The sequence below is a fragment of the Brugia malayi genome (genome assembly GCF_000002995.4).
Source record: "Brugia malayi strain FR3 genome assembly, contig: Bm_v4_ChrX_scaffold_001, whole genome shotgun sequence".
Taxonomy (NCBI): Eukaryota; Metazoa; Nematoda; class Chromadorea; order Rhabditida; family Onchocercidae; genus Brugia; species Brugia malayi.
Genome location: NW_025062479.1, coordinates 14,010,290 through 14,038,073, shown reverse-complemented (window position 1 = coordinate 14,038,073; position 27,784 = coordinate 14,010,290). Strand labels below are relative to the sequence as shown.

Sequence of the window (27,784 nt, the reverse complement as noted above, 5' to 3'; positions counted from 1 at the left end):
AGTTATCTTCTACCAATGTCCTATGGTTATTTAAATTAAATGAATTAATTAATGAATGGTTAGTTTCTCAATTTAGTGCATTATTCTTTCTCTAATCGCATAATCTCTTCATTTTTGTTTATTTAGAGTTCAAATGGATAATAATATATCAAATTATCGTAATCAAAATTGCAATCAGAAGATGCCCAGTTTATCAGATGATTCTATCACAACAGAAATTCCATTAAAAATTATTGATAATCATGCTGAAACTGATATTTCATTACGAACAGATGATGATTTCCACGAAGGTGTTTCATTACTCTTATCAATTGATGACGCCATTAAAGGTTTGTTATTATAATTTATTCATTTAGATAGAAAAATTTAATATTAATCATCTAGCAATTGAATGATTTACAACTGTTTCAACTTTTTTAAAAAAATGCAATTTTTATTCAATGATAAGAATCTTGTTGAAATAATTGCAATTTTTATTGAATAATAAGAATTTTGTTGAAAATTTTCAGTTTGTTTGTTTTCAACCTTCTATAATTTTCAAATATGAATAGTCTTGAAAAATTTACTTTATCATTTATCAAATTCAATTTAAAATATAAAAGACACTCCACTAAAATGGAACATTAGTTTTTTACTGAGACAATTTTAATATCATTTAAGTTTTTAAAGCACTACAAAATTTTAACTTCTTCTACAGTCCTTTCAATGCGTCATATATTGAAATAATGTTTAAAGTGAAACGAGTATATTTGTTCCAAATTTCTTCAATTTTTTTTATTAATAATTTATATGTAGATCGGATTAGTTTACTTACAGAAGAATTATTTATGTCAGATAATGATGGTTCCTCAATAAATGATGATAGAATTAAGCCGAATATTGGACATACAAATTTGGAACTTTTTGAGGATACAGCAGCTGAATTGTTTTCTCAATACTTGAAAGTTTTCACACAACCTCAAGCACTTGAACGATCTGTGAAAGTATATATTATAATTTATTGAATTAAACTAATTCCTTAATCTAAAAGAATATTATGTTGATTTAAATATTTTAATCATAAAGTGTATGAGTCATAATTTAAGTAGAATTATTCATTTTCTTTTTTGTTGTTTATTTTAAATATGTCTCAAAAGATAATAACTTTGGTTACATTGCTATTTTATTATTTTGTATAGGTTATATTATTAGTAATACTAATATTATATTATATGAATATCATTTGTAATTGAAATCGAATTTATGCAAATATAGTGATTTTTGTTTTGTTTTGTTTGTTTTTTCAGTCAGCAAATTTGGGTACATTATTTGGTGTATATTTGCCAACAGTTCAGCATATTTTGGGTGTAACCATGTTCATACGTCTTTTTTGGGTTGTTGGAATTGCTGGCATAACACAAGCATCTCTGCTTCTTGCACTCTGTTGTTTAACTGTATTGTTTTTTCTTTCCTTTTTTTTTTTTTTAATTTAATAAATTAATAAATTTTTTATTTAACAGTTTTGCTTATAAGAATGAGAAAGAAATAATTATTCTTTTTACCATTTAATCAAATAATATTAACTAATCATTAGTATTATTAACCAATGCTAATTAATTAATCATTAGTAATTCATTATTTTGTTATTAGTCCAGTTTTTATATCAATTATGAATAATAATCCGTCGCTTTTTTTTTTTATTTTGTCAGATTTTATTATATTATTTTCTGAGAAAAATTCTCATTTCATGAAAATAGTAGTGATTATTTTAAATGTTTGATTATGTTCATTTGCAAGATTTGAATAATGTATAATTATTTAGTGGAAAAGTTTTTGCATTTGTTTTAGACTTTTATCACTACTATCAGTTTATCAGCAATAGCTACAAATGGTGAAATTAAGAGTGGTGGCGCTTATTATATGTTATCGAGAAATCTTGGAACAGAATTTGGTACAGCAATAGGCATACTATTTTATCTGGGAAATGCAGTTGCTGCTTCTATGTATTTAGTTGGTGGTGTTGAAATTTTATTGGTATGATATTATAGTATAAAATTATATTTCATTTCAAAAATTTATTATATAAATTCTTACGAATGTAATTACTAGCTTTAAGATTAATATCATTTTAATAACAAATAAACTTTATTGGTTTGTTTTTTTTTTCGACACTGAATTTATTTCTATTCAAAAATTTCATGCATTTTCCAGATTTATATTTTTCCTGATCTTACAATTGGCGGCCGAGAAGTGCAATCACAAACAGGTTGAATTTTTAAGAATTTTCCATTTTATTTTCAACATTATTGACTGCTAATGGTATGGATGGATGTAATGTAAATACTAAGTTTTATTTCATTTCTATTATTTCTGATATATTTTACAGTGCTCTCAAAAATTGCAGTTCTAAAATATTCAACTTTGAAGGCATCAATATAAATTTGGAATTCAATGTAACACTTTTACGAATAAACAATAATTTTTTTGTATCATTTTTTGCAATAAACATTATTTTTCTCTTTGTATAATTTACCATGCATTTCTTATTTTATTGAATTTATTATAAAACAATGAAAAGTTAATGTGAAAATCAAATTATTGTGATATAATTTATTTGTTTTTAAAAGTTTGCAGATATGTTTGGTATGATGTCACATAATTTACGAATTTATGCTACACTATTACTAATACTTGAATTTATTGTTGTAGCTATGGGTGTACGATTCGTGCAGCTTTTTGCACCGGTATACTTGTAATTTCCATAATTTCTTAGAATAAAATATTAACTATTTCATTAATGATGCAATTATTATTACTTTAATAATTTTCATACATTTAGATCTCACTTTTATGTGTTATTTTATCGATATTATCCTGTTTTGCTGGTGGAATTGAGAAATCAATCAGTCCAGAAAATGGGCAAAGGTTTTAAAATTGTTTTCTTTTTATCACAACGAATACTTATGAGAAATAATTTATATAATTCATATTATGTAAAATGAATATAATTTTTTTTTTAAATCATGTAGAATCTTATTGATAAATGAACAAAGAATTAGGATGAAACTATTTCTAAATGTGTTATTTACAGTCATATTTATCTTTGTATTTATTAGTTAATATTATTATCGTTCATTTCAGAGTATGTAAAATAGGAGATCATTTATTGCAAGCACAAATATTTATGCCGCAAAATATCTCAATTATACACATCTGCAGGTACTGCAATGAAGGATTTATGTAAGTTTTTAATATTTATAGGAAGTTCGATAAAAGATATTTCATAAATATATATAGAACTGACTGTTTAACAAAGGGAAAACTGAATAAATGTGTAGATATCAAATTCTAATTAATTAATCACTAATTAATCAAGTTCAAAACAACAGATTGAATCATTCTGGTTCTAGATACCAGTGTTATTCTTAATTCTGATAAAACACATTATATCTGATATAATTTTGTAATTTCAATTTCAAATAATTAAAAAAAAAAAAAAAAAAAAAAAGAAAAAAAAAGACGAAAACAGTGACATAAACACTGCATTCTTTTGATCGATATGATTTTGTTGAAGTAATATTCAGAAAAATATACTTTCAGATATAAATACTTTTTGTGTTATTTATTGTATATCAATTTTTTTTATTTTCAGAAGTAGAAATGTTCCAGAATATTGTGGTAATGGTACATGCTTTTTACCTATTGAATGTGTAAATGGTTATCCTGGTTTTACGAGCGGTGTTCTAAAAGGTTTCTTTCAACTTCAAATACTTTCCTCCATATTAGATTTCAATTATTTCTTTAATTTTTTCTTTAATAAATATTTCACTTTAAACATCATTTTAATCTCTTTTCCAGCTATAATTTTCATTTGAGTTTATAGAAAATTTGAAAGCAACTCATTATACGAAAGATGGTGAATACAAACCTGGAAAAGCAGCAAATACTCATATCGAGGTGTATCAAGATGTAAAAACGACGTTCTTCGTATTATTGGCTATTTATTTTCCAGCAGTTACTGGAATTTTAACCGGAACTAACATGAGCGGTACCTATTCTATTTTATTTTCCGGAATACATTAACCAATAAAATTTTTGATATTCGGATCTTTTCAATTACTTCAGTGGATTTTGAAGGAAAAATGATAATTAGATAAATAGTGATTTTTTTAGGAGATCTCAAAAATGCCCAAAAATCAATACCGTCAGGTACATTAGGAGCGCAATTGACCACTTCATTCATCTATTTTGCGCTTGCTTTAACATTTGGTGCTGCAGTTGATGGTGATGTTTTACGAGATAAGTATGTGTCATGCAAAATACGTATTTAATTTATATCATCTTTATATAATTAATTATCTGACCGTGAAAGGCTTTTAAATAAATTTATGTTTGAAGATATGGAGCATCAATGGCAGGTAGTATGGTTGTGGCAAATTTGGCATGGCCAAGTCATTGGATATTATTAGTTGGATCATTCACTTCAACATTTGGTGCTGCTCTTCAGTGTTTATGCAGTATGCGTTTTTCTTCCAATATTTTTGATGTATTTTTGGTCGATTCATGTTGAAATATTGTAATTATCATTGATAACCGATATTGCTCTCTTAATTTCAATATTATAACTTTTTTTCAGAATATTGCTCTAATGCATATATATATATATATATATATATCAAAATGTTTGCTTCTAAAATATCTATTAAAATGTATACTTCCTTCCAAAATACATATTAAAATGTTTATTTCCTTTCAAAATATATATTAAAATCTTTATTTTCCTTCTAAAATATATATATTAAAATCTTTATTTTCCTTCTAAGATATATATTAAAATGTTTATTTTCTTCCAGAAAACTATTAAATACTCTATGCCAAACAACTATTTCTGTCATATCATATCAATATTTCATTTTTATTGTAGGCGCACCTCGTTTACTTCAGTGTATTGCACAGGATGAAGTGGTACCAGAGCTGAAGAGTTTCAAAAAATTGACAAAAAGGAATGAACCATTCCATGGGTATGTGCTAAAATTTTATTAATTTAAACAGTCCAATAATTAGAAATGAATTAATATAATAATGAGACTTTCATTACGACATGTACTTAGTTATTGCACCGTATTATTTACTTATAAAAAAACCCATCCTCTCTCTCTCTCAAAAAAGTTGTCATTTCTTATATATTTATCGTTATATAAAATCATAGTTGATTCTATATTTTATATTTCTAATTTATGTTATCTTATATTAATAATTTTCAAAATATATTCTCATAATTTGAATATATTTTACATTCTATTTGAATAGATTTTCCCATCAATAATTTCAATTTTACAAATTACTTTAAGGATATTTAGTTTTGCAGGTTGCTAATTACAACATTAATTGCTGAATTAGCAATACTTCTTGGTGCAATGGATCATATTGCAGCTGTCGTTGACTTTTTCTTCTTGATGTGTTATGCATTTATTAATGTCATTTGTGCAATGCATTCTATTGTCAAAGCACCTAATTGGAGACCTCGTTACAAATATTATCACTGGTAAGTATTGCTCTTTATAAATTTTTATCATACTTATGCAAAAGTAATAATTTAGATGGTATTTGAACAAAAGAAAAGTAATGATTACATAGTATTTTATTATGTTTCCTGCAAAATATTACATATGAAAATTTAATTATAGAAATAAACTTACTTCACTAAACATTAAGAAAAAGAAATTTAATTTAGGTCACTTGCTTTGCTTGGTGCATTTTTGTGTTTTTTCATCATGTTTACAACACATTGGGATTATGCAATTGTTTCATGTCTTCTTTGTTTTTCATTTTATAAATATACGGAATACAGGGGGTTTTTTTTATTTGTTGTTATTTTATCATTTTACTCGAATTATTCCTCACAAATCGTAATTTGTAATCACATAATTTGTAATGAAAAAAGAAAACAAAAATATGCCATCATTTTATTCAGCAATTTTCTATCATATTAATCAAATATAATCAAATATTTATTCACCATTGTCTTATTAAGTTACACTTTATGAGCTATATTTAGGTATTTTATAGTAATGTTAAGATTTAAGAGCAAACAAAGAATGGGGTGATGGAATGCGAGCAGTATCAATTTCAACTGCACAAAAGGCTTTGTTAACGATCGATGATAGCGAAGCATCACATCCAAAAGATTTTAGGTATTGTACTCTATTCCATTTCTTAGTTCTTTTTGTTATCATCTTCTGTGATTTCATGAGATGTGATTTTTCTCTTCCTTACATTCTGAATGTATTATTATTACATATTACTTGAAATGTATCATATTTTAAGGCCACAACTACTCATTCTTTTTGCACTAAAATGGCAAGATGATCAGAGTGATTTACGCTATAAACGTTTACTTCATTTGGCTTCACAATTAAAAGCAAGTCAAGGGTTGTGCGTTGTTGTCGCATTTCTTTGTGGTAATCCTTTTGATGAGAATGATCGAAATAGCGCTAATGAGGTAAATAAATTGATCTTTTACTTCAGTCATTATCTTTTAAAATTTATTTCATTAGTTCAATCAATATTTTTCCATTTATCTTTATTCAATAACAAAAAAAAAAAAAAAAAAAAAATGTATATTTGCTGATAAGTTACAAAAGAATGAAAATAATTTAGCAATGATGGAAATAATTTTTTTTAATGCAAAAACAGTGATAATATTTATTTATTCTTTTTTTTTTTTTTTTTCAGATACGGAAACGATTAAAAGACTATATGAAAGAAGCAAAGCTTCGTGGATTTGCGAAAACTCTTGTATATGGCGAATCTCAAGTATTTGTAAAATATGATTTCAATATATAAATGATAGAACTAGAAAAAAAGGAAGACATAATAAATTTCGGACTGATGTAGTTTAAAATAATCTAAAAGATTTGTAAGAAAAAAAAAGTTTTTTCTTTTATATTTTAGATTTGTGGGAGTATTTCAACAGTTATTCAAAGTACTGGAGTTGGTGCTCTTTGTCCAAATACACTACTATTAAAATGGCCAAAATATAGTTTAGATTGGCCATCTGAACCATCTGATTCAGAATATTCAACATTTGTGGGTTAGTTGATGCTATCTAATTTATGCGAAAAAAAATCGATTTCATACTACTTAATCTGCTTATTGAAACTTTTTTCTTTGTTTTAATCTAGTATCTTAGAGGTCATTTTTAGATAAATTACATGCTGGATATGTCATGAAAATGTGTCTCCTTGTCGCCAAAGATATATCACATTTTCCCTATATAACTGAACCTGTAAAAGAAGGTTATGTTGATGCATATTGGATAATTCGTGATCGAGGCTTTCTTGGTTTAATTGCTCATTTATTGCTAAATCATAAGGTTATCATTTAGTTTAGAAGTTTAATAGAAACACATAGCATACGTTTACATTTGATATGCTATAATAAAACGTTGAATATTTTTTAGATAATAAATCAAATAAGCAGTTTTTGCATAAAATTTATCTTATTTTTGTTTTCTTTTTTTTTCTTTGTCTAATTATTTTTTGTACTAATTATATATTTTTTTGTTTTTTTGTATTAATTGTATATATTGTACTAATTTTACATGCAAAAATATTCTTTCATTTAGTTTACTATAATTTACAAATTGAAATCATTTATGTTCAGGTATGGCGTGGATGTCAATTGCGCGTAATTGGTATTGCTCGTGATAGTGAAGAAAAAGAAGAGATGACTGGTAGAATTAATTTCTATTTGAAAGCAATGCGTATTGATGCTACTGTGCAGGTTTATTTTCAAATATACAAAGTTATTTCAAAATGTCTATTAAATGCTCCATTAAATAGATTATTATGGGTTGAAAAATTAATGAAAGAATAAATGGGCAAAAGCAAAAAATTTATTTCTTGCTTAATTTCTAGGTAGGTATACTAAGTGATCCCAATATATCACGTTCTGACTTTGAACGAACATTAATGATGGAAGAAAGAAGTCAAATGGCACGTGAAGCAAGAAGATTTACAATGATGAAGAAAAATATTGAGCCATTAAAGGAATTGAATAATAAAACACCAAATGATATTGATAACATTGAGGTTTTCAATTATAATCTTTTGTTTTTCTTTTCTTAATCTAAATAAATATTTATGAAATATTTAGTTATTAATATAAAGATAGTTAGAATTAGAAAAATAATATAACTTTTCTATAATTTTAATGGTTGATATATATACAGTAGATAATCACTTGATATATTGTAACAAATATTTTGCTAAATTTTTTTTAAAAATATGTTTATAGCCAATGAAAAAAAATCGTTTCTGCATTGAAAAACATGCTGGTGATATTGCAGTCGATGTTGAAGGGAATGCTGATGGTAAAATTGATGATGATCCAATCGTTCAAGATATCAATTTACATTGTGATCTTTTATTTTTTGAGAATTTTTAGTAATCATTATATTTTTTTTCTCATTTATTGAGAGTTTTTATTCCTTTCCTCAATTTGATGGTGGGAAAAAAATCAATGAGAATTTTGAAATAATTTACAAATGTTTCTACAAAGGAATCGGATTTCATTTTGAATCTTCTTTTCTTGTAACTTTTATTTAAATCATCTTTTTTTCTCTATATTGTATACTTGTTTTTATTCTAGAATAACATACCTTATATTATTTGTTTCAGTAAATATAATGGAAAATCGAGATGTTCAAACATTTCCCACAGAAACAGAGCTAGGGTTTGCTTTCAAATTTTCAAATTACATATATCTGTGCAAGTTTTGACTGAAATTTTGACGTATTATTTTAAAGTACACAACTAGAGCACAATTAATTTGTGCCTGCTATTTGAGACTATTTACTATTGCTAATAATAATGATAATAATTATTATTATTAGCTATTGTTATAGGAGAAAAATTGTGAAGAAACTACGGATACGTGATGAGGATATCAAGTATGACAATGAAAGAATAAAACGCTTACAAAATTTAGACAGGCGAAAGGTTTCCATTTCTTTTACTTTTTTTTTTTTTTTTTTTGATGTTAACACTTTGGATTCGTTTTTTCATCTAGCTTTATGTTTCATTTTTTTATTTTAAATTTTAGTGATAAAACATAAAGCAAATTATTTATTATTTAATATAGCTATATATTTTCACTTTTCTCTCTCCTTTTTCTTTTGATTTAACTTTAGATATGAAATAATTAAATTTTTACACAGTAGCAATTCTTCCCATTTATTTGCCGAATTAGCAATTTCCATCTCATAATTAATGCAAAAATTGTAATTCGTAAAACGAGTTGAATCCGTAAATGAATGTAATTTTTAGGTTCACAAAATGCACACAGCGACTCGTTTGAATGCTCTATTCAGGAAGACATCCGAAAAAAGTCAATTGATACTACTTAATCTTCCAAAACCTCCCGATGTGAAAGAAGGTTTTGATATTTATCATAATTTTTATCGATGCATGTATTTAACAACAGCTAACAGTTATCTCAAGCAAATTTCATTGTTTTTTAATAAATTATTTAATGAAAGCAAACATCTTACACCATAGCAATATCAAATATATAAGGCTGTAATATGATTGATATTTGCTATAATTTTTTATGCTTCAAATAATTTTAAATATATTTTTATCAAAAAGCGAAAAATGCTTTTACAGATGTATGATTTACATGAATTTATTCATAAAATATTTCAAAATTTCAGGTTTCACAGATTATTTGCATTATTTAGACGAGCTTACAGCAGGCTTACCAAGAGTTCTTTTTGTGCGTGGTGGCGGAGCAGAAACTCTCACTTCAACTGCTTAATTTTTTACACGATTCTTTTTTTTTTTTTTTTTTTTTTCGATTTAGACTTAATTTATTATTTTCCATTTCCTTTTCTTATGTTCTGCCAGTCATTTACATCATATTTTGTAATCAGTGTTTTGACTAGATTATACATTTTGTTTTATTGCTAACTGAAAGTTAATGAATCTTTCCTAAAATAAAACTAAACAAATGTATTATATTTGTAAGAAAATAAGGATTTATGTTTTTTTTTTTTTTTTTTTGTGTGTGTGTGTGTGTTAACGATTATTATGGAGTTAAGTTGAAATGATGTTTCATATGAAAGGAAGTTACTAATAAGATGATATGACTGATACTGCTTAAATTATTTGATATTATGATTATTAGTTTCGTTTTCTTTCTATCTCTTCGATTTTTTGTTTTTATCAATCGTATTGCATTGTAAGATAGCTTTCCTTATATGTTTTCAAATGCTTTGATATGGTTTCAAATTGATTTAAATTGATGTGATTTCAAATTCTTTTTTTTCGAGAAATTGAAAAAATTTAAAAATTGTATCTTAGGCATAAATTCGTTAAATATGCTATTTGAAGTTTATTTTTATTTCTTTTTTCGTTGTATTTATATATGTTTATGCTCATAAATTATTATACATGACATTATTCATCATACGTGTGCCGTCTGTCGCCTTTCTCCTTCAGTTGTTTATTTGTATTGAATTTATTTCTTAATTTGCATACTTATTTATTGTTGCAGTAAGTTCTTTATTATTTTTTGGTAAAATTTGCTTATTATTCAAATTTATAGAAATTTTTTCTTCGATATATTTTTGTTTCATGAAATGAATAGATTTGTTTGAAGTGCTGCACATGATCAAAATAATTGTTTATGTATCAATAAGGCTTTCTCTCTTTTTATATCTCTACTCTCTCAGATTGTTGCATTTTAAAATTATTATCTAATTGGATTTCGAAAAATTGAAGAAAAAAGTTCAATTCAAATAATATTTGTGATGAAGATTCATTAATTGTAAGGAATAATATACTTTTTTATTTCATTTACGTGAATGCTATTAATTGTATGCTTTACAAAAAAAAAAAAATTGCAACAAATTGTTTAATGTTCTATTATTTTAATTTTTTTTTGTACTATCTTATTGATTAGTTTAAAGAGTTTAAACACGACACATCTCTCAATTTGCTATTACGAATGCTTTAAGCTATTATTGATATCTTTTTAAAATTAGATAAATAATATACTAATCCAGAAATGATAAATGTAGTGTTGATAACATTATTTCCTTAGAACAATAATCCAAAGATTATTGATTCCGTCACATTCGCACTGTTAACAATTACATTAGTTTCGTTGAAATTATAACAAGAAAAGTCTCTGAATTTCATTTCCTCATAATCTTTCTAAATTATTGATAAGACTGGAACGAACGAACTAACGTAAGATATTAATGATTGAATGTTTAAAAGTTCAAATGTGAGCTAATTGAAGATCTGATATGATATGAGTAATTCAAATCTTGATGGAAAGAACAGTAGGAATGAAATTATGCTTTCAACATGGTTGCAACAAAATGGTGGGTTTAATTCTGTGGTTAATTAAATTTGAATTGAAAAATGATTTTACATTGCAACAGAGTACTAGATTTGTTCCCGAGACGATTTTTTTTTTCTATTTTATAATATGGAAATTTAAAGAATGCTACAGAAGTTAATGGAATAGTTTCTAAAACATCCTTGTAATTTTATTATTGAATTAATTGTTCAAAGATGGGACCTAATCATATATATTCGTAAGTTTCTAATCATAAGTGAAAAATTTGTTGGATTGAAATTTGTTAAAAGCTAATGTCATTAAATTAGCATGAAAATCAATATTTGTAAAGAAAAGTTCCGTGTCTGCGTTGTGGAATGTAAAATTGATAATTGATTAAGGATATATGATTTCTTAAATATATATGTGAAACAAAATGTAAAAATATCTTTAGACAAATCATATTTAGTAATAATAATAAGAAAAAATGTTAAGATGAATGCATGTATGGAAACATCCGTTGAATGCGCTAACAGAAATTAATAAATACAATGATAAAGTTAAATGAAGAAGGAAGTATGATCTGATAGGGTACGGTCAAGCAAGATAAAACAATAAGTTTTATAGAAATTAAAAGATAAATAGGAAAATTAGGATTTGCAAATTGTAAAAATTATAGAATAGCAATAATTGTTATAGATGCTATTAATCGGAAAATTAATAATTGCAGTGATTGATGATAATAAGTTAAATATTTTAATGCATTCATCTTTTAAAATCTATCTAAATTTAATTTTGATCCTATTCTGCTTTTTATAACTTAGTTGAATTTAATTTTGATTTAATTACTTTTTTTTTAAGCTTTTAATTTTGGTCCAAGCTCCTTTTTCCACTCCTTTTGTTCCTCATATAATTATTTGTTTTAATCTATAAGACTCAAATGACAGATTAACATCATTTATTTGCTAAATAATTACAACCATTTCCAGCCGACTTTTCTTCAATTAAGCCAAGCGAATTAAATCAATTGATATAAAATGATTTTATAATTTCGAATTAAGAACTGTTTCTTTAAATAATACGACTATTTATATATTTTTAATTCAGTATAGAGGGATATTTTAATGAAACCCATAAATGCATTACATCAATTAATTAATTTTAGGTAATTAAGTTATTAATAAAGAATAAAGAATCGGCCACAGTGTAAAGTGTAAAATAACTATAAATTAAATGAAGTTGTTCTTTAAAAAAAAAAAAAAAAAAAAAAAAAAAACGCCAAATAGTGTAAAGCGACTTTCTATTTAATGTAACAGAATCAAAAAAAAAATAAGTAAAAAACTCTTGCTTATAATTTCTCGAAATAAATTTTATTATTTAAATTGTGTAAAATATAAACAAGATGAATATATTTTATATTACTCATTGTTATTGAGCGATCAAATTATGATGACAAATGATATTGAATTTTTTTTTTGAATTTCATTTTGAATTTCAATTTTAAAGCAATATATTTTCAAAAAAAAAACACTTCGCTAAAATCTAATTTTATTGAATTTAAATTTTAGGAATTAATATAAATAAAATATAAAAATTTTATATCGTAGAAAAAGGATGAAAAATATTTTCAGGAGCATTAAAAACAATTTTTTTTTAAAGAAGTATTTTGTTGTGTTTACTTCCATTTATTGCATTTCTTTAGCAGATGGTAGTTGACTGGTTGGTAATTCCTCCTTTGATAATTTCGGTGCAATATATTGAAATTTACCAGTTATTTCATCACAGTAGACCTCAATGTGTTGTTCATGTACCGCTGCCCGTCGTGGTTCAAAAGCTACCGGTAGACGAAGACATTCGAAGCATTTACCACGATGTTGTGACCAAATCTGGATAATAGTTTGAAAAAAAAAATTAAAATTAAAATCTATATTTAAAAAAACATACAACATATCTCTTATTTATAATTTTAATTTCTTAAATTTTAATAAATTTTAATTTGAAATGATCTTTTTTTAAATTTTCAGTCATAAATTCTTTTGATTTAAATTGTAAAAAAAAATCAATATTCAAGATTACAATTAAAAAAAAAAAAACAAAAAAAAAGCACTTTTCTTATTTATATTTACAATTTCTTAAACTTTAATAAATTTAGATTTAAACAAGTTTTTTAACTTATAAATCTTTTTGTATTAAATTATAAAAAGATATATTCGAAGTTACTATATTAAAAAAAAAATATTTCTCTTACTTATAATTTTAATCTTATAATCTTAATTTTAATAAATTTAAATTTGAAAAGGTTCTTTTATTTTTTTTATTATAAATATTTGTTAAAAATAATAAAGAAAAAAGGAATTTTTATTACTTTTCGTGCTATTCGTTCTTTTTCCTTATCACTTTGTGAATTACTAAATTGATCATAATTAACTGCTTTTTGAAAAATACTATAAATATAAATTCCGTCATCAGGTACACGTGTGATACGCTCCGAATGAAATGTACAATAAATGATAATTTTGCATTGTGGCATCACAACGCCAATATGTGGCGTTGCACCAAAAGCACGTCCACGTGGACATTCAACATTAAATATAACTGGCTAAAATAACATTAATATCATTTAATAATATTAACTGTTAAAAAAAAAAAAAAAAAGCGAAAAGTAATAGATTAAGATTGGTCAATAAAATTTGAAGTTGAAATGAATTAGTTTAATATGAATTTTTTTTTAACAGAAAATTATAGAAGTTATAAGAGAGAGACAGAGAGAGAAAAAATAAATTGAATTGTGAGAAAAAGAATAGATTGAAATTAGTGAAATTTTAAGCTGAAATTAATTAATTTAATCGAAATTAGTTTTTAGTAGAAAAATTTTAGAAGTTATGAAATATGTACATAAATGAATGTGACTAGAAGACTTTCAATTATTTCTCAAAACAAATAATTGCATATTATTAATAGGGTAAAAAATAATGAATAAAATATCAGTAAAATATATAATAAAATAATAAAATGTATAGCAACCAATAAAATATATAATAACAATAAAATAATAATAATAATAATAATATAATACACAATAATTGCTAATACAAGATTGCTATAATGAATTATTTAGTTTCACTTTTATTAACTTAATTTAATGTTAGTTAAATTTACTGCTTAATAAGAAGATATTATTGATGGAAAAAACTTTAAAATGGTTTAAAAAATAGTGGTAAAAAATATTATAAATTTGAAAACCTTATAATGTGCATTTGTTAATTGTAAATGATAGCATAAATGACTATTTTCAAAAAAGCCACACATCAAAATGACTTTCTTGTCGCTTTTCAAATAGGATTTTTCATCATTTAAATTTCTGAAAATAACAATATACATTTTCATTTATTACTATCATTGATTTCTATAAATACTTCATATTTTAATCACTTTTGATCATAAATTCTCATCATGACGATAGCATTTATCACTGTTATTTATTAATATCATAGAAATGATCTGATTACTAATGATAAAATCGTTGAATCCTTTTTATAATATTACAAGTAGCATAATTATAAAGCTATTTGAAACAATTATTAATTGATGAAACCTTAGTTTTTGGAGTAACTCTGAAGTAGTGATATCATAATCAAATTGTCGCTGATAATTCATTATGTTTTGATTTACAACCGTTCGCAATCCGTAAATTATTTTTTAATAATGATTTCTTCTGCTTTATCACCTATATATTTAGTTTTTAGCATCCTAAAATCACTCGATAAAAAATTTTTTTTGACAGATTGCAGTTTGTTTTTTTTGCTACTTTGATGACGAATAGTTAAATAAAATGTGAAGCATTATCAAAAAATAAGTGGTGAGTTTTCCGGATCATATCCGGAAATCAAAAAACAACAGAGAATCAGTTTTCTTCAGTCAATTAAAATGGATAACCTAAGAAACTATTTAAATTTCATTTAATAAAATTAGGTATAGAAAATGAATACTTTAAATTATCCTTCTCTTAAAAAATTTCTTGAAATGAGGAAGGCTATTTTTTATTAAAACTTTATTATCACTAATCATTTACACTCGTATATATTATATCACTAACTGTTCATATTAGACGTAATGGACAAATTTTATTTTTTTTACTTTTTCATAAATGTAAAGCAATTAACGATGACAGATTTAGGCTGCAATTATCAATTAAATCATTAACTTTCTGGTCAATATTATTTAGTTGAAAATACAATTCTACATACAAATATATTTTAGTGAGTAAAAGAATTATTTCTTGTAATTTACTATTTGTAGTAAGGAATGAATGAATGTTGTTTATTTTCATTTTTTCCTATTTGCATCATATTCATTCACCGGAAATTTCAACGATTTCATCAATAGCAAAATGTCATACCATTTGTCAGATGACTAAACTTAACTTCCAACATTTATTTCCGATCCAATTCTTTTTTCGATAAACACAGCAATTATCTTGAGATGATTTTGCCTGATTTGTCATATTTTTCTCCAAAAAAGGAGACTATAACATGTTTTTCAAAAAAAAAAAAGACGTCTGATAGCTAAATGGAAATAGTTTTTTTTTTTTTTATTCATCTTATCATTTCATTATTTTATCAGCCAAAAAAAAAGCTTATTATTAAACTGAAGTATGTAAGCTAAATAACTAAAGTTCTACAATAAATGCAATTAAGCTAATGAAAGAATTTTGAAGTAAAGTTAGTGTAAATTATTCAGAATTATAATATCTTCATAAGAAATAATTAAGAAAAACATAGAGAGATGGAAAACTCTCAATCACTTATAAGAATCATCCGAAAATTGAAAAAAAAAAAGAAATCATTCAAGTACAGTTAATTGTCACTTATTGTTAACTGAAAACAGAAGCTATTTGAGGAGTGAATAGTTTTCCATGATTTATTAAATGAGATTCCATATTAATCTGTAATTGAAAAAATTTTGAATATTCTCAGAAATCACCCGTAAAATCAAATGAATTCAATAATTTATGACATAAAGTAAAAGCGGATTAAGTATGATGCAAATGGACGATGGTGATAAATATTCATCCTTTACTATAAATTAATTACAGGATGAATTTTGAGAAATGTTGCGCTATATTTCTGATCTGTCATTTAAATTCTTGACTTCAAGAAATTAGTATATTTTGTTTGTCACAATATTTGTTAATTTTGAGATGATGATGATGACTGATGATTAGTTGATGATTGATGATGATAATAATGTGGACAACAATTTTAGAATATTAATTTGCGAACACATTCAAAAGAAAGAATTTTCACGAAAATTGCGAATGAAAAGCCACCATGAAACTGTTAGTTTTCCGGTTAAAGGATTAGTAGTCACTGCTTACCCACGTTAACTAGTCTATCACGCGTAAATACTGCAAGCTTTTCTGGAAGTTAATATAAACATTCACAGTTGTCATATTCAATACATTTAATGCTTGCTCAACTGTTTTGGAGATCGAAGTGATTTACGAGACAATTTTTGAAATAATTTATCAAGTTTATCAAGTGAATTTGTAGCTTAGTTAAATAACCTTTGTTATCACATTTTACAGTATTCATAACTGTCAGATAATTTCTTATAAAGAATCAATGGAATTTTGATTCTTTTCTTTTTTGTACCTTAGACATTTGAAAAACATAAACGAATATTAAGAAAGCTACTACTATTATTTTTGAAAAAAGTTTCATCTTCTAATATATTCAATATTAGTAATGAGAGAATATTTCAGTTTTACGACGAACTTGAATGGAAGGAAAAGAATTAAATCCGGAGAATATTGATATTAATGATATTAATAAGAAAAAAAGATTAGCATTTACGATATACGCTTTGGCTATTTCAACAAATGTAATGCAATTGGATTTTTCTATAATCCTATATAATTTCTCGTTATCGCAATAAAATATCACAAATATTAAACTTTTGTTGTTTTGCTCTATTGCTATTTAAAATTATTAAGGTTTTTTTTTTTTTTTTTTTTTTTTTTTTTTTTAACTTGTTATACACAATTGCATAAAAATTAGAGCACGAGCCATTGCAATCATATAAGAATAATATAGAGTAATTGATTCAAATTTCAAAGTGAATTTAATTTATTCATTATTGATACAGTGATGAATGTGGAAATACTCAAAATTCATTCAGAATTCAAAATCTTTTTTAATGTTATCTAATTCATTTATTTATATTTTTTCTTTTTTCATTCAACAACAGCAACATCCTTCTTCCGATCGTATTTTACGTCGAAAGAGTAAACCAGCATCGGCGTTCATTTCTGGTGCCATTATCGCTGGATCATAATTTGTTAGCCTGAAATTAAATTGTTAATTTATTATTAATTCAGATATATTATAATTAGTCATTATGTAGCAATTAATCAATTATATGCTTTAATCATTCTTTGAAATTTGTCGTTCTTTAAAATTTTTGTTTCAAATTTTCTAAAATTTATTGAACCTTTTATCAATCATTTTTTATTCTTTTTACAAACTTAATTAATTAAAATGTTACGTTTTTTTTTCTTTTTAAACAATTAATTTTGCTCAAACACAATATTAATTATAAATATTAATAAGCGTTAGTTGCTTTACGGAAATATTTCTTCTTTATTGCATTTAATGCATTTAAATTGGCTATTCGTCTGATCAATTCATTTTTGCATGAATTTTCAATTATTTCTTAACCTTTAATTTTCTCTTATTTTCGATTATAGTGACGCACTTTTCTTAGCTTACTTATCATTTCATCTTCGTTTGTCTACATTTTGATAGGCTTTAAAAGAAAAAAAAAGAAGTGGAAAACGTACACACTTCGTTCTTTGCGATCTTCGGTCTCAGTTTTTTCATTTTTTTCTTCCGGCTCTTTTTCTACAATTATTCAGAAATCAAATTCTCAAAGAAAAAAAACTGCTTACTTAAGTGATTTACATTTTATTGCTAATTAAGCATTTTAAGCGATCCATTAATTAATTTTGACAAATAGAGAGAGGGGAAGAAAGGGAGAAAAACAAATCCATTTATGTACTGCAATTTACTTACTACAACATTATTTTTTCTTGTGGAAATAAAAGTCGTTAATTCTTTGAAATAATTTTTTGACCACAAAAAAATTAAACTAAATATAATTCAGCATATTAAATAGAAAGGAAAAGATTGAAGTTAATAAATAATAATAATAATAATAATAATAATAATAATAATAATAATAATAATAATAATAATAATAATAATAATAATAATAATAATAATAATAATAATAATAATAATAATAATAATATTAATAATAACAATGACAATAATAAATAATAATAATAATAATAATAATAATAATAATAATAATAATAATAATAATAATAATAATAATTACAGCCTACCTGCTTCATCTGTTTCATCGTCAGCGATGGTTGCACTAAATGCAGTAAAAACTATTAGCATAAGAATAAAATATTTCATGATTTTGCTAAAATATGAAATAAATTCAGTTGATGCTATCGCTTCAAATTAGATTTATTATCTTTCATTTTGTTGAAAACATAAATAAAGAAATCGTAATCGCTAATAGTCTTCTAGAAGAAAAATTTTAAATGAATCTGAAATCTTTGAAGATATTAATTTTTTTATTTTATTTATGTTCTTCCAAATTTTATTTATAGTTTTCTAACTTTTCTTCTAAAACGATAAATTTTTGAAAAAAAATACAATGTTTTTATTGCTCTCAAATATTAATATTTTTCATTAACAAACTACCAGGATTTAAAAAAAAATTTATTTCTTATTTTCAACAAGTTAAGCTAAATTGAATATAGCAATAAATAAATCTGTAATCTTTTGAAATATAGTAGAAAACAATAATGGAAAGCAATTGGTGGAAAGGACAATATCACACTTACTACTTCATTTACTTATATATGTGTATATATTTATACATATATATATATATAAGTTAACCTTGTTTTGATTAACTGCTAAACCAGTTTGCGCATTTGAAGTGAAAAAAAGGAAAAAAAAAATTGAAAATAAAAGATAATATGATCATACGGTCAGTTATTATTATTCATTTCCTGTTGCAATGACTTTTTGTTACTTTTTTTTTCTAGGAAAATAATTGAAATAATCTTTGATTTACTATTGCAAAATAATTCATTCGATGAGAGGAAGTTGTAACAAATTTTTGACAGCTTATTGGGTAGCATTTTTTTTATACTGATCACATTTATGGCACATGACAATCATTAAAATTTGCAACAATTTTAAAATGCTTGCAAAATTTTTATTATAATTAAACATTTTTATTTGTACTAATTTATCATTTGTTTATGAAGTATTTACAATTAAATGATTTAATAATTAATTTTATTATACTATCATAGATAACACATCTATATCAATTTATCATTATTAAATTAATCACAATAATGATTACTTCAGTTATTTACTTTAAATTACTTATTAGTGAATTCTTTTTTTCCTTTTTTCATTTCTTTCAATAGCTAACGTTTTTTTCTATTTCTTTAAATCAATATAATTATCAATGAAAATAAAGTAGCAAAAAAAATTTTTTAACAAAAAATAAAAAATTTATTATCATTACTCACTATTTTTATGATGCGATTTTTTTGGTACAATTTTTAAAATTTGCGATAATTTTAAAAGGAGAAATTTTTCGTTCAAATTTTACAAACGATATATAATTTTGAATTTCTCCCTACATGATTTTAATTTTATGAATTGTGAATTTGATGACTGGCAGAAATACTTATGGGAATCACTTTTAGTGAGAGATTTTACATAGGAATGTAACTTTTTTTATGATAATTTGTTTGATGAATTAAATTTATAATGGGCAATGAAGTTAATTAATCCTTAATACATCGTTTTTTTTTTTTTGCTGTTTCTTTTCTTTTGTTTTCCTTTGCAAATCGTTTTAAAACATTGTGAATTAAATAACTTTCAATTAATTTACTTCATTAATAAAGTCATTATGGTCTGATAAGCAATAATTTGCCAATCATTAATTGTTCCCTGAATAATTTATCTTATTTTATTTATCACATTTTTATAGATCGTATGAAAATTAAATTTTAGTACCTATCGATAATAATGTGATTAGACTAAAAATTGAAAATCAGAAATTAAAATTTTGAATATATAATATCATTTGCTAGGATAATTTCAAAAAACCAAAATAATTTTTTTTTTTTTCGTTTCGATGAAATATATAAGTGAGTTTGCTCTTATATTTCGACTGTGTAATCGTGAAAAATTTACTTTTTCTACATTCATATTGCATTTTATATTAAATGAAAAAAAAAAAAAAAAAAAACCTAAACTGATTGTGCATTGGAATTAAATGAAGAAATAACAGTGAACAATTTTATAACAGAGTGAGCATAAGTTTAAGCCTATCTTATCAGACTAAAAAAAGGAATAAAATATGAAATGTGATGAAATTTGATAAAATATGAAATGTACAATTTCTTATCTGTTTAATTAATAAAAATTTGGCAATTTATTGTAAAAGTACAGCTAATTTCTACATGTATATTTTAGAACTCAAATCTTGTTATTGTTTTTTTAAATCGATTATTACCGTTTTCAATTATCAGTGCTATTATTTAATCAGTATGAAATAGAAATATTAGCTATTTTCCTTCATTTTAAAATAAATCATAAGCTTCTGTATTTTATATTTACGAGTTAGCAATATTTTAACTCCTTTAAATGTTTAAAGTTTAACTTTTTGAAAACTTGTTACTCCCCAATGTAGATAATTTAATAAAACTAATGAAAAAAAAAAAAAAAAAAAAACATTGTCATTTCATCCGATGATACAAAAATATAATGACTTGATTTACTTGACAAAAAACCTTAGTGTTCATTATTAGATGACTATTGATAAAAGTTAACAAAGATGATTATGCGGAATGATCCTCCGATTAATACATAAATTTTATTTTTTTTAAAACCTATTTTAAAAATACAGTCATAATGCAATCTGAAACCATATTCAACAACGAAATAAAGACTATCGTAACTAATAACTTACTCGAATAATACCTTTTACGAACTACAAGTTCCATACATTTGTGATTGCTATTTGCTATTGTAAAATACAATGCGCATATCTTTCAAGAATTTCAAATGTTTTGCGACTTAAAATTTTTAACAGATGCAAACCATAGATTATCATTAGGTAAAACTTTTTATTTTTAAAAGAGTCATCGACAAATATATTTATTTGGAACAAACTCCTCAATCTTTAAAAAAAAAGTTGTGAAAAAGGGATGGAAATAAATGTTCACTACGAAGTGTAAATCCTAAGTCGCATCAATTAATTGTTATAGAAATATTTAACCAATAAGAAATTTCTTCCTGTTTTAAGTTACATATTGACGGCTTCAGTTAACTGATCAAATTATCGTATCACTCATCCACCTACCGTTTATCAACTATAAAATTCTTTAGTCAAGAAATAAAAATCACGTTTTATTTAAAAAAGAAAAATTACACTTACCTGTGTCTTCTTAAAATTTGCTGAATTCGAGTGCCAAACAAATTTTTTTTTTTTATGTTTAATGACATATATAAAGAAAAATAAACAAAATTAGTAGCAAAAAAAAAAGCAATTGAGTAAACTCAACACTGAAACAGACCTTAACAGCTATATCTGTAAATAGCCTATAAAACAGTGTAAACAAAACAGAGATCCAAACTTCGTAAAGAAGCAAATCATTAGGTTGCTTCAGTCAAAAAAAAAAAAAAAAAAATTTGAAATTGGCGAATGATATATCCTTTCCTCCATGGACTGCTAAGATCATTTGTCCCGAAAGAATGCAAGGAAAAAAGCAATGAGTGAAGCAACCTGTGAAAAATCAAACAAGAGACTGATTGCCTGAGCAAGAAATTAAAATTTGCTTACTTCGCCGAGCAAATCCACTTTTTGAAATAACGTGAAATTTACAGTTGATTAGCCTCAGAGACACAAAATCCGCTAAATTAAAAGCAATCAAAATAAATTCCCGGCAGTTTTCTCTCAGCAATCTCTACAATTTCTACTACTGTAAAAATTTTTCATTAGTATTGTCATTTTTCTTTTTTCTTAAATTTCAAAAGGTTTTTCGAACAAACAAAATCATAAATTTGGACATAGTCCTACGAAATTTTTGAATCTGTGAAAATGTGTTTTAGAAAAAAATGCAGAAAGATTTCACATTTGGACAAAAACGCTTAATAAGTGAAATTAATTAATGCTAAATGCTAACCAGTCAAGCTCAATAGTATTAAAGAAATAGTTGCAATAGCTCTTTTACTAATGAATTTTAACAGAAAAGAACCATCCTTCCTGAAACAATTTATGATGCAAAGATTTGTTACATAACCACCAACGCGTAATACGATTTCGATTTTTTGTTCAAAATTCCTCTGTGAAGAAGATATTTGGTCATGTCACAGGATCTCTAAAAAAGAGACTGCTTATATGATCCATAGAAAAACGATTTTTGTGAATTTTTATGAAAAGTTATTCTCATGTTATTCGGCGAAAAGTTATTCTCGCTGCTATTACTAAGCAATCCTGATTCATCACCATTCTCATAATCGTTTTGAAAAAATAAAAACCATACAAATCCACGACCATCGGAAAACGACGTAAACGTTCTAAAGGATGAGTGAAATCTATTGAACAAAAAATCTCTTTCAAATGTGAAAATCAGTAAATCAATATAGCTATTTGTAATTCCTCCAAAATGAATATATCAGAATTCCTGTAAAAATACAACCACGAACGTAAAGAAAATAATCCCAACTAATACTTTTTTCTTTAAATTGAAACTCCACGTAAGCCAAAAAAAAAAAACTTATCTGCTGATGTAATAATCCTAAACGGTAAAGATGAAATAACACTTTTTATTGATTTAAAGAAGCTAAACAAGAGACTGATGTCTCCGATGCTAATTTCTTATAATTATCTATTGAAAAGTGGATACTATAGATCCTGTTTTTGAATGGAAACAGCCACCGGTAAGGAGTGGATCAACTTATACACAATGATGAAAAAGGAATAACAATTCAAATAACCCTCTCAGCCAATGTACGATAATTCGACAGGCTAATACACTAATAGCTTAATAAACAACGAAATAAATTCACATATATTAAAAATGCTGGATATATAAAAAAACAAGAAACAATAGCTTGTCAAAAAAAAAAAAAAAAAAAAAAAAAAAAAAAAAAAAAAAAAAAAAAAAAAAAAAAAATGAAAACAGGATGTACAGAACAGATGAGATTCACTGTTCTACCATTGATAAGCCATTATTTTCATCGATGATTGGTGCCGCAGTAGCAGTTGCCGTAGCGGAAGTAGGTGCAGATGTTATCGTTGATGCTGTAACACATACAGAAGGAGCTGCAGTGGAATGCCTTCGACGTTTCCCTGGTACAGTTGGTGAAGAATCTTCGCAGAATAGGTCATCAATTCGTGACGCCTTCCGTCGTGATTCCTCTAGTCTACGCCAGCTCACTTCGGTTTTCTTTTGCAGTTCTGCTTAATAGTGATTTACAGATATCTCATTATCGATCAGCTTATATGTTACTATCCACTTCAATCTTACTATTAATTTTATTGTAATAATTTAATAAGTTTTAAAAAACAATGGATATTCAAGAATGCCTGTTGTTTTGAAAAATTTTCAATGCCATGAACGTTTTTCTTGAGTCCAAAACGACCGATGATGTGTAGAATTATGAAACTTGTGTACCTTGAATTTCGTTACTCAGCAAACTTGTTTCCACAGTGCAATTAAGTCGTTCTGCTTGTATTCTGGAACCGATAGTTTCGTCTAAATCTAATGCGCCAGCAACTCGAGTTAATCGTTCCGCAACTGCAAGCAAAAAGATTTTTGAAGCAATTTTTTACAAAATATGTCGCCGGGGAATTTTGCAACTGTATGATAATGTAAGATCACTCTGTTCATAATCAAACAGTATGAAAAGTGTAAAATCAAAATTTTATAGCACAGTTTATGACAGAACAAGATAAAAAAGCTTTGCTCTGCTCGAAATTAGTGCAAATTGTTTTGCTCAAAAACATAATTTTAACGTAATTAAACAAAATGGTAAACGTTTACCTGCATCTCTCTGTGACGGTCCCATTAGTGCAAGACGACGAAGATGTTCCATAGATGTAATCATAACGTCTGTTAAATCACTTAAAAGTCCCATCTCATCCATACCTGCCCAGAATTTGATTGGTTCTAAAAGACATAACAAAATGAAAGTGCTTATGCAAAAAAAAAAAAAAAAAAAAAAAAAAAAAACAAATAACACTATTCCTCAAATAAAAAATCTCATTTCGTCGTTTTCATCCTGTATGCATGATGGAGACACTATGTCCCATACTTTGTTGAGACCATTATGTACGCAAAAGTATTCTTTCTCAAGTACAATCACAGTCTGACATTTCCAGTAGTTTTCATAACACATGTTTTATCCATATCATACCACATAGCTTACACGTAGAAAAATATACCAGTTATCTGGGAGGAAAAAATGAAAAAAGAAAGAGGTAAGCCCAACAAATAATTAAAAGACATATAAATTCTCTAATAAACTAGAACATACGATTTTTCATGACCATTACGGCGCTGTTACTTGAGCCGGCTGCATCTTCTTCTGCCGGCATGAGATCTTCATCGAATTTCTGACCCTTCATAAACGTTGACATTATTGCTGAAAAACAGAAATGCAGTAATTACATGAAAAAATACTCCATATTCTATTTCTCAATCCAATAAACTACATGCATCTCAATACCAAAATTTAATGGGAGTTTGCAGTTCGAGAAAGTTAGTCACTGTATAATTGAATAAATAATAGTCAACGAGTCGACAAATAAATATGACGAGAAAACATACCATTAACAACCGAATTACTTCGTTCATTCACTTGTGAATAAAGGCTGCAAAAAATTAAGAAATCCCATAAAAAATCATAAATATATGCATATTTTTTAAATCTGCTTGAAATAATTCAAAAATGACACCGTATCTGTAGCAGCTAGTGCTAAAATATTTGTTCAAAGTATTTGATTATATTTCCATAAAATGAGATGAGAATCAATCACCTCATGATGCCACTTTTCTTATCTTCATCAAATGAGGATGACGTTGCTCCATAAAGCAAGTCAGCGTTTAAATATGCTTCTGTAAGGTGATTTTTAAACGACATAAAATTTCGTGACTGACATTTCGCGCTGCAGTAATTCTCGTGATTGTAAAAATCGAGGCTTTTCATTTCCATTAATGCTCTGAAACGTGTTATAAAAAAGATAAAAATTTAATTTCCTTGTTTTTGTTTTACCTATAATTTTGGAGTCAAAAGCCTTCGTTGACTCCTTATTAACAGCAAAGCTGATTTTACGCCAAAAAACTGCAACGAAATCCTCTTAGGCATCTTTTATACTGACAACATAAAGAAAAAAATAAAAAGGCTGAGAGATGTACAAAGATTCCAAAACTAACAGAACAAAAAACTACCCATAATACTATTTTGAAAGGACAAACTTTTTTAATTGTGCACTTACTGTATTTGTTTCATAAATTGTAGTAACTAATCACTTCTAAATTTTTCAAAAATAACTTTCATATTCATATTAAACACCAAAGCACTGTTTAATTCCTCTATTCAGCAACAAAACGTGCAAAATTATCCAAAATAAGGTCTTTCACCTGAAATTCTCAATGTTCGTAAGAGTCATACCTCATATTTGACTTGCCAATACGAATGCTTCCTTTCCAGTCTTTTTGTTTATCTTTATTAGCACGTATTGTAAATTCTTTGGGGCTAATCAGTTCACCTAAATAAAATAAATAATGCTAATAAGATATGATAAGGTATGAAAATAATGTGCTAAACTTTCGTCTCATTGTATTAGGCAGTAAAAGATAGGAAGAGCAACTGTATGTTTTTGTCCAAATAACATTTTCAACAATGCCATAAATTGGAAGACTGCAAAAAATTGTCTTGAGATAAAGAACTATCAGCCAACTAATTGATTCCAGTGTGCTTCATGAAATTACACTATCATTACTAAAAATGGTCAGTCATCAATGCGCAAACGCCCATAATATAAAGGTATGGTTGCTAGTGGGCGCATAATTACTATTTGAAGATACGATTTTGCGTAATTATAGTCGCATAATACTCTAAAGCTTCCTGAAAATTAATCAGTTTGGAGATATCTGATATTAACAACAAACCATCAAGTTCAATGCACGGTTGATGTATTCCCGGGCAGACGAACTTTTCAGTGTGTAAACGAGCTACCAAATGTCCACATCTTACCTGAAAAATTCAAAAACAAGACTTAGCAAAACGGAAGGAAAAAACTGGCAAAGTTTTAGAGAAGAGCAATATTGTTAAACATGAAATGAGGTTTTAAAATATATAAACTCAACATGCAATCTAAATAGTGAGTAAATATTAAATTGATTTCAACAACATATGGAAAGGAAAAACCCTCTTAAAAAACAAATAAAAAAACAGAACTAAATATACAAAGCGAATGAAGCATTTCTGAAACATTAATGTGATTGGAAAATATTCTGAGTCTAATGCCATATGTGAAACTAACCTCCAAAATAGGTGCTTTGAGATCTACTGGTGTAGTACTGCCACCATCATCTGCTCCATTGATTGACATCTTTAGTGCGTTTCACAAACCCTCAGGAAGAATAACCTATAATTCACAATCATAACTTCTTTTCATTTAATTCTTACACATTTCTTTGATCTAAAATAGCCTAATTCACGATAATTTAATAAAGAAAAAAAAAAAAAAAACGATATCGATTGATTAAGATTACATTATTAAAGCTACAATCGCCTAATCAATGAATGACTATTACAGGTGAGGTCAGTTTTAGGTATCTGCAACTATATACATTTATATGCACGCAACTGCAGCATTATGTATCATGCAAACTTATTTTTATCTTAAGCTGAAATAATTTAGACATGTGTTTATCGCATCACAAATACGCATATTAATGTAACGTAACATAGCTTGAACAAAATAGTCAGTGAATATTACTCAAAAAATGATGACACAGCAGAGAAGTTGGATGATTTGTCAATTAAAATTTGAAGAGTTTCCCGCAAAATGGATGAAGAATGTTCATAATGGGCTAGCTAGAGTACATGACCGCAAAACTTGGTCATTGTCCGCCGTCGCTTACGTCACCGTTTACACGATAAGGTAGACCAAAATGAAGTGATCACTTACGGCTATATAATTTACGATTGTAATATTCCAGTTAAGTCCGCCTTACATTGCAACAGACTCTCAGAAATTTTTTATTTCGAGATAATTTAGTTATGCCACGTTTGTTAAAAAATTATTTCTGCTTTTTTAAGAGAAATGATAT

At 25.7% G+C, this 27,784-nt stretch overlaps 4 protein-coding genes across 5 annotated transcripts; 1 reads left to right on the top strand and 3 right to left on the bottom strand.

Annotated features, from left to right (window-relative positions):
* Positions 1 to 181: 181 nt before the first annotated feature.
* On the top strand, positions 182 to 9,798 carry Bm7908 (Uncharacterized protein; the record flags this gene model as incomplete). The annotated part of the gene is made up of 27 exons (XM_043074806.1): positions 182 to 329; positions 817 to 983; positions 1,287 to 1,433; positions 1,828 to 2,013; positions 2,191 to 2,245; positions 2,614 to 2,723; positions 2,819 to 2,904; positions 3,121 to 3,219; positions 3,632 to 3,729; positions 3,863 to 4,027; positions 4,153 to 4,282; positions 4,378 to 4,496; positions 4,904 to 5,000; positions 5,348 to 5,524; positions 5,714 to 5,833; positions 6,066 to 6,173; positions 6,307 to 6,481; positions 6,715 to 6,795; positions 6,934 to 7,072; positions 7,185 to 7,354; positions 7,645 to 7,764; positions 7,899 to 8,072; positions 8,278 to 8,398; positions 8,661 to 8,715; positions 8,888 to 8,981; positions 9,309 to 9,417; positions 9,695 to 9,798. The coding sequence occupies 27 exons, from the start codon at positions 182 to 184 to the stop codon at positions 9,796 to 9,798; spliced, it is 3,354 nt and encodes a 1,117-aa protein (XP_042930740.1).
* Positions 9,799 to 13,013: 3,215 nt separating this feature from the next.
* Positions 13,014 to 14,985, bottom strand: Bm2184 (Uncharacterized protein; the record flags this gene model as incomplete). Its single annotated transcript, XM_001895033.2, has 4 exons — positions 13,014 to 13,214; positions 13,694 to 13,927; positions 14,572 to 14,689; positions 14,924 to 14,985. 4 exons carry the CDS (start codon positions 14,983 to 14,985, stop codon positions 13,014 to 13,016), a joined length of 615 nt encoding a protein of 204 aa, XP_001895068.2.
* A 2,582-nt stretch (positions 14,986 to 17,567) lies between these two features.
* Bm17998 (Uncharacterized protein) lies at positions 17,568 to 18,815 on the bottom strand (the record flags this gene model as incomplete). Its single annotated transcript, XM_043074805.1, has 3 exons — positions 17,568 to 17,673; positions 18,170 to 18,230; positions 18,737 to 18,815. The coding sequence occupies 3 exons, from the start codon at positions 18,813 to 18,815 to the stop codon at positions 17,568 to 17,570; spliced, it is 246 nt and encodes an 81-aa protein (XP_042930739.1).
* Positions 18,816 to 23,647: 4,832 nt separating this feature from the next.
* Bm1869 (SAND domain containing protein) lies at positions 23,648 to 27,060 on the bottom strand (the record flags this gene model as incomplete). 2 transcript variants are annotated; one of them, XM_001895688.1, is made up of 9 exons in its annotated part: positions 23,648 to 23,904; positions 24,119 to 24,241; positions 24,488 to 24,613; positions 24,981 to 25,088; positions 25,274 to 25,317; positions 25,483 to 25,665; positions 26,118 to 26,214; positions 26,618 to 26,702; positions 26,992 to 27,060. In XM_001895688.1, 9 exons carry the CDS (start codon positions 27,058 to 27,060, stop codon positions 23,648 to 23,650), a joined length of 1,092 nt encoding a protein of 363 aa, XP_001895723.1. The 2 variants fall into 2 exon arrangements, with proteins under 2 accessions (XP_001895723.1, XP_042930738.1); XM_043074804.1 differs by having other exon boundaries at positions 23,648 to 23,901.
* Positions 27,061 to 27,784: the final 724 nt, after the last annotated feature.